Source organism: Lycium ferocissimum, chromosome 9, assembly GCF_029784015.1.
Source record: "Lycium ferocissimum isolate CSIRO_LF1 chromosome 9, AGI_CSIRO_Lferr_CH_V1, whole genome shotgun sequence".
NCBI lineage: Eukaryota > Viridiplantae > Streptophyta > Magnoliopsida > Solanales > Solanaceae > Lycium > Lycium ferocissimum.
This window is the reverse complement of record NC_081350.1, coordinates 25,421,374-25,428,672: the sequence shown is the minus strand read 5'-3', so window position 1 is coordinate 25,428,672 and position 7,299 is coordinate 25,421,374. Positions and strand designations below refer to the sequence as shown.

At 32.9% G+C, this 7,299-nt stretch overlaps 1 protein-coding gene across 1 annotated transcript; it reads right to left on the bottom strand.

The window, feature by feature from the left end:
• Window positions 1–4,835: 4,835 nt before the first annotated feature.
• Window positions 4,836–6,386, bottom strand: LOC132030002 (uncharacterized). Its single transcript, XM_059419458.1, has 4 exons — window positions 5,996–6,386; window positions 5,687–5,810; window positions 5,297–5,587; window positions 4,836–5,140 (listed from the first exon to the last, which is right to left on the bottom strand). Exons 1-4 carry the CDS (start codon window positions 6,004–6,006, stop codon window positions 5,114–5,116), a joined length of 453 nt encoding a protein of 150 aa, XP_059275441.1. The 5' UTR covers window positions 6,007–6,386; the 3' UTR covers window positions 4,836–5,113.
• Between the last annotated feature and the right edge of the window lie 913 nt (window positions 6,387–7,299).

Genomic DNA, 7,299 nt, shown 5'->3' with positions numbered 1-7,299 from the left:
ATCATTTGTATTCTATGTAGAGGCTCGTAGACGTGTGTGTATAGTTAGATGTTTTATAGCTCCATAGGTTCATATTGTTGTATAATTTATTGGTGGCCTTGTCGGCCTTATTTTGAGCTCTTGATACTTTCTTGTTAGCCTTGCGGCTTTATGAAATACATTATGTTGTGGCGACCTTGTCGATGCATATGTACATATGTCTTGAATGAGCGGATATTCCTATGTTGGGCCTTTTACGCGTGCGAATGTTCTTTGAGTTATGGTTTATAATGTTCAAAGTCACGGATGAGTCAGGTGGTTCCCGGCCTACGGGTCGGAGCCCGTCATACTCCTGGTAGGGGTGTGACAATGAATTAGACATAGCGAGATACAAATAAATTTGACAGTGGAAATGCATCTTTTCTATGCAGGGAATGGTTGCACCAGAATCTCAAAAGAAGAAAAAGCAACTCTAGATTAACCTGGATCTGAAAAGGACGTGTTTGTTCCTTTGGAGCTCAATTAAAGTGCAAGAGCTTTCTATTTCAGTTATTACTATTATTATTTAAATATAGAAAGGACAAAAGTTGATATAGGGTGGACCAAATTTCCTAATTTAGAAATCTCCGAATTCCGGTGTTTCTATCTCTGTCCATTTTCTAACTAATTCCAAAAGGATATACATATACATTGTGCATGCATGTGTGTGTTTCACTTTAAAATTCAAATTAATTAGTGAATTTTAAAAAAAATTCGTTATGCTTGTATTTCTTTCCCTAGTTACCAAACAAGCTTGACAAAATTCACGTTTTTAGCAGTATGACCTGTAGTTTTTTTTGGAACCACGCACTAGTTATACAAGGACCAAAACTGGCAACAGTAGTAATGAGCCAAGTGAGAAGTTGGAGGTGTCGGTGTTAGTCTTTTTAAGCTTATTATTAAAAGCATTTACGGGTTCATTTGAGATGTGTTATAAAATATAACACTCAAAAGCGCCTAAAACGTAAAATCTGCCACAGCACCACCAGCTGCATCTGTACCTGCAGCTAGGGATGGCAGTGGGGCAGGTGCGGTGCGGGTTTGTCTTAACCCGCAAAGTTTTCAACCTGCCCCACATGATATTTTTCTGTGATTTCTAAGTAAAATTGGATTCTAATTTATTAAAATTAACTTTAAAATGAAATTTGGCCTTGTTACTCAGTTGGTTAACTATGTAAAATTAAAAGAATCTGACAATATGCCATTTTGGTTTCAGTTGTGGAAAACGTACTTTTATTGATTGATATTGTGACAAATCTAAAGTGGTTGAGAATATAAAACTCAAAAGCTGTAAAAGAATAGAGTTTTCTCAAATGGTCTTTCTTAGAGCGCAGAAGGCATCGAAATAAATAGTGAAATTTCAGCAATTTGTTTCAACCAGCAACCACTTTCAAAACATCTGTTAGAACCCGCCCCGCACCGTATAGAATGAGTAGCAGGAGAGAAGATAATAATTAGAGGGCTTTTAAAGCTCCCTAGCTCCCAATCGCAAATGCATCAACTGCACTAGCTCGTTCTCCCTTTTTTCTATTCATTTCTCTACCATTTTTCTATTTTCCCAACTTTAATTTCATTTTTCTGTGATTTCTAGGTAAAATTGGATTCTAATTTATTAAAATTAACTTTAAAATAAAATTTGGCCTTCTTACTCAGTTGGTTAACTATGTAAAATTAAGAGAATCTGACAATATGCCATTTTGATTTCAGTTGTGGAAAACGTACTTTATCTATTATTGTTGAATTATTGATTGATATAGTGACAAATCTAAAGTGGTTGAGAATATAAAACTCAAAAGCTGTAAAAGAATTGAGTTTTCTCAAATGGGTCTTTCTTATAGCGCAGAAGGCATCGAAATAAATAGTGAAATTTCACAAAACCTTGAGAAAATGCAAAAGTCAAATATCACATCATGATCAATTACAGTGTCATTGATCGCTACACGTGCATCTCGTGAGCCGCACGTGCATCCCGTGAGCTGCACGTGCATTCCGTGAGCCGCGCGTGCATCCCGTGAGCCGCACCTGCATGGTTAAAAGAAAAATAGGTACAAACACAAGTTTGAACTTTCCAGTCTCCATCACGAACTCCTCGCGATCTCCTTCTTAGTTCTTCCACTGACGAAATCGAACCGTAATTTCTGTCATTCCATTCCTACTTTCTCCTTTTTGTGAAATAAAAACCCTAATCCCTCTTATATGTCTACTTTCTAGTGACCTTGAGCTCCATCTTAAAGAGTTACTTTTGTGATCTTTACTAGAAATGCATTCTCATTTGCTTCACATTTCGCAAAAGCTATCAAGATTTGGGGTTTTTATTCTTTATTCTCTCCGTTTGAGTAATTAGTACTCTATTTAAGCTCATTAGTAAGCTTGTCGCGTAGTTATTAAAATTAACTACTTAAGTTACTCGTGCTTCTTATTTGTCATTAAATTAGCCAGTGAATTTATAGCATACAACTTCTATAAAGTTAGTAAGTTGGTCAAACTAAAATAGATGGATTCTTTTTTAATTTAAGCCACGCTTACAGGTGGTGTTGATTGACACTCAATTCGGCCTCCTTTTTTGTTTGATTAATTTCACTATGCTTCTCAGTCCTAAAAATTCCCCAAAAAGAGTTTGGAATGTTTTCACTAATTACTACACTATTTTTCGAGATATTATTTCTCTAAAATTAAGAATATTTTTATTGTTTCTTAAAAATTACCAAACAACATATTTTAGAATTAAAAATTACTAAACATCATTCTTTGTAATTAAAATCATTCGAAAATAATGTTGATATTCCTATATCAATATTGCCATTGACATTTTTCCTTTAATCCTATTGTAACTTATATAGGTATACCTTTTTTGGGAATTAATTAGGATAAAGAAGCATATTTTAATTAATTGATTGAAGTAAAAAGGGACTAGAAAATATTTCATCTACTAACAATTTGAGTCAATTCTTCTTAGGGCAATTTGCAAGATTGTCCTTCGCTTGGGGTGGTCTTTAATTTTTGGCCCTCAAATAAATGACCTTTAATTTTTGTCCTTCGCTAAAAGCCCTTTGGTCTCGCTAAAAGAAGGCTTTGGATTTGATCAATGGTCTAAATGTTTGAGAGCTAACTGTTTTTAAGGCTGCATATTAGATTGTTTGATGTATGAGATCTTTATTGATTTAACCAAATTTTGGAAATAATTGCTATTTGTGTGCCTAATTGTTAATTACCACATATAGCATTTGATGGTTTCCATCTCTAATTGTTGGGACTGTACATCTAATCATTTTCTTCCTTTCTTTTTCATGAATAAACTTGGGAGCATTTGGAGTTGAAAACTCCCATTCCGCCCAGATCATAGGAGCAACAGTAGTAGCAGTTTCGCTCGTGTCTAGCAGCCTTCGTTCGCGTCAAACAGTCCATCCCAATAGCTGTGTAGTGTACTCTGATTTTATTGGCATTTGGAAGTTGAACCGAGGAAATGCTGTCATTTTCTTCTCTTTTGGTTGGTTGGTTAAATGGGAAAAAAGAAAAAGATTAGTCAGTTAATACAACTGATGATTTGATTATACTATCATAAGCATTAATTCCTTATTTTCTACGTTTACTCATTGTCTGGCGCATTAGTTCCTTATCACCAAAAAAAAATAAAAATTATACTATCATAAGCCCAATCTGGAAGCTGGTTAGTTAGTATAATTAGAAAATAAGCATGGGGTAAACTTCATTTTTTAAGTTCGACAGTTCATAAAAGTAAGAAATTTTTTCAAGATACTTCGCTTCAATTTATCTATCGTAATTCTTCGAATTTGAACTTAAATACTCCTATTACATTAAGCAAATCATTTTTATTTTATGCTTTATGATCGGTCAATGGAAGATGTTCTTTTATTTTTCTGCCAAGATGGGTTACTATTGTTTGTTATTAAACCATTTTATACAGTAAACAATCTTAACTTCATAATTTTGCATTTCATAACAAATTGTATGTACAGTCAAACCTCTCTATAACTGTCATTCGTTATAACGACATTTCGCTATAACGGCCTGATTTTCTCCGGAACCGATTTTTCATGTTATATTTTATTTCTCTATAATAGCATTCTACCTATAACAACAATGACATTCATTATAGTGGTACACTCTTTATAAAATTACCTCTATAACAGCCATACTCAAATATTGTGTAATAATATTTTGTAAGAAATATATTATTTATAAAAATAAAAAGCTATTGTTAAGAGTCAACTGTTACTTGAGGTGAGATAGAGTCAATTGTTAAGCTCTTCGACAGCGTTCAAGGGAAAGCTTTGAATCCCTTTTGCTGAAAGTTTGGACAAAATTCTTCATCAATTCAAATGTTATATTATCACTAAGAGACTGGAATTTATTAAACAACCTACAATTGTAGAATTCTTACGTCAAACTTGAAATATTTAAATTTTCATTTGATTTTAAATGCAATTTTTTTTTTAGATTTTAATTCTTTATTGGTATGGTATAACTAGTTATGAATTTATTAGTCTTTTCAATTTTTAATTAATGAGATATGAAATCAAATGAGATTTAAAAATTAACAAGTATTGCGTTTATATGTAACATAAAAAGTACAGAAAAATAATTGTTTGCGTACTTTTGTTTATATTTGCTAAATGAGATCTAAAAATCAAATATCAGTATACACACATAACAACACCTCACTATAGTAGCCGTGAAATTTTCGGACAAACGCTGCCATTATAGAGAGATTTGACTGCATCTAGATTCAAATGACGAAGTATTAATTATCCGGGGAAACGAAAATATTACAACGGAGGAAGATATATAACTAATTATTTTCCTTAAAAACTCAAACAAACAAACCAGGTAGGATATGTGGTATTTACACAAAATGTGAAGGATTGTACTACAGGGAACAACTGCATCAAAATATGCTTTGAGCGTAAGTGCTACAGCAGCTAAAAATGTATTTCCAACATTTACAAGCATATACAAACACACAGTACACACACTTATTTACACAAAATTTGGAGTTTTGTATTGTAGTGAACAACTTCATCAAAATCTGCTCTGAACATAAGTGGTACAACTGCTGTAGGATGTTATAAAACAGTCATAGATGCTGGTCAAAATCTGCTTCCTGATTTGTATAAACAATAAATTCACTATGAGAGAACAAGAACATTTTAAAATATTTAATTTTTGAGTAGTCGTAAGAGGAAAAAGAGAGTAAATTAGATGTGATGGGATTTGTATTTTAATTACAATCTTAAGTAGTCAAGTTTCAGTTTCTAACCTTCAGAGCTTTTTTGATTTTTTGCTCAACGACACATCTTTTGTTGATAAAGTGATATCTTCTTCTGTAGAAGTGATAGAATCTATCTTTCTTTCTTTTAGTTCCCTCGCCAATGGTTATCAATGTTGAGCAGTGCAGTGAATCAAACATGGTTTGTTTTTGGCTGTAAGATAAAACGACTAATGAGCCAGGCGTTCCATCCGGTATCCAGAGTACTGAATTCTGTAGGTGAATTTTGAAATATTTGTGCAATAGTTCTTCCCTGATATGCTCAACAGGTAATAATTGCTTCTGCGCAAAGAAGTTTAAAGTTTGTTGAATCATTAATTTTAAAGATTTTCAATAAAATTCCATAAGATGAACTAATGTTACTGCTATATGTATGTGCACCTTGATAACAGTAGTTTCATATACTTGCTCTGCTGTCATCGAGAGCATTCTTTCAGTCAATTTCTCTGGCACTCTTGCTACTATTGTTCCGCTGCCATATGTGATTTCAACTTCAAATTCGCATCTGCAATGTTGTTTTTTCGGAGTGAGTTGGATGAAGTACAATAATTAATATAGTTTTTGCTATCACATGTCTGTAATGATATTGTGGCAGGGGTAAGAGTTGTTATTACCTTGGAATTAGCATTCTGTGGAGCTTGCAATTGATGCATTGAACCTCCCTCCGCTTGATTCGTACCAAGTGCTTACACTCTGAGCATAAAAGCACGTAAAGGAACTGGAATTCACACGGCAATGATATTTATCCTTCAACAGAAAAAGTTTGGGCCTGTTAAGAAATTGATGAAAAGGTAACAATTAGTAGTTACAATATCAATTAATCACAAGGTAATATCTTTATTCTGATCAAACCTCTCTATAATTGTCATTCGTTATAACAACATTTCACTATAACTGCCTGATTTTCTCCGGAACCGATTTTTCATGTTATATTTTACTTCTCTATAACAACATTCTACCTATAACAGCAGTGACATTCATTATAACGGTACACTCTTTGTAAAACCGCCTCTCTATAACAATAATATTTAGATATCGTGTTGAAGAAATACCGGAATTTTACCTACAAATGACAACCCCAATGTTATGGTGAAATTTAGAATTCATTGAAGATTTTGGTAGTGTATCATCACTTATAACCCAAATCCCATCTCATAACACCAATCAAGCAATGGATGCTACCACATATTCGAAGTTTGAGGCAGCACTTTCAATCCTCGAAACTTATATGGATGAAGAGATTATTGCACAAGTGATTGGAGCAGAAGAACAAGAGACAACGGATGCAGAAGGTGACAACAAAAGTATTGATGAAGAGCCTCAATCTACTACTATTTGAGGTGAGATAGAAGAGTCAACTGCTAAGCTCTTAGGTTGATTTCATGGGAAAGCTATTGAATTCCCTTTTGGTAAAAGTTTGGACAAATTTCTTTGTCAATTCAAGCGTTATATTATCACTAAGAGACTGCAATTTACGAAACAACCTACAATTGTAGAATTCTTATATCAAACTTGAAATATTTAAATTCTTAATTAATTTTAAATGCATATCTTCCTTAAATTTTAATTCTTTATTGGTAATTTAGTATGGTACAACTAGTTATGGATTTATTAGTAATTTATTAGTCTTTTCTATTTTTAATTAATGAGATATGAAAACCAAATGAGATTTTAAAATTGACAAGTATATATTGTTTCCGTTTATAACATGAAAAGTACAAAAAAATAATTGCTTGCATACTTTTGTTTATAACAGCTAAATGAGATCTAAACATCAACGGCCAGTGTACATACATAATAATACCTCACTATAGTGGCCATGAAATTTCCGTACAAACGCTGCTATTATGGAGAGGTTTGACTGTACTAATATTAGTGAACTTGGATATTACATTTTGTATTGGAGCTTATCTTGTTTATTTTATTGACCGAAGCAGAATGCAAAAAAAAGCAGCGAAATAGCAAAGTGACTGCTGTGCTTTGTGTCAACTTGG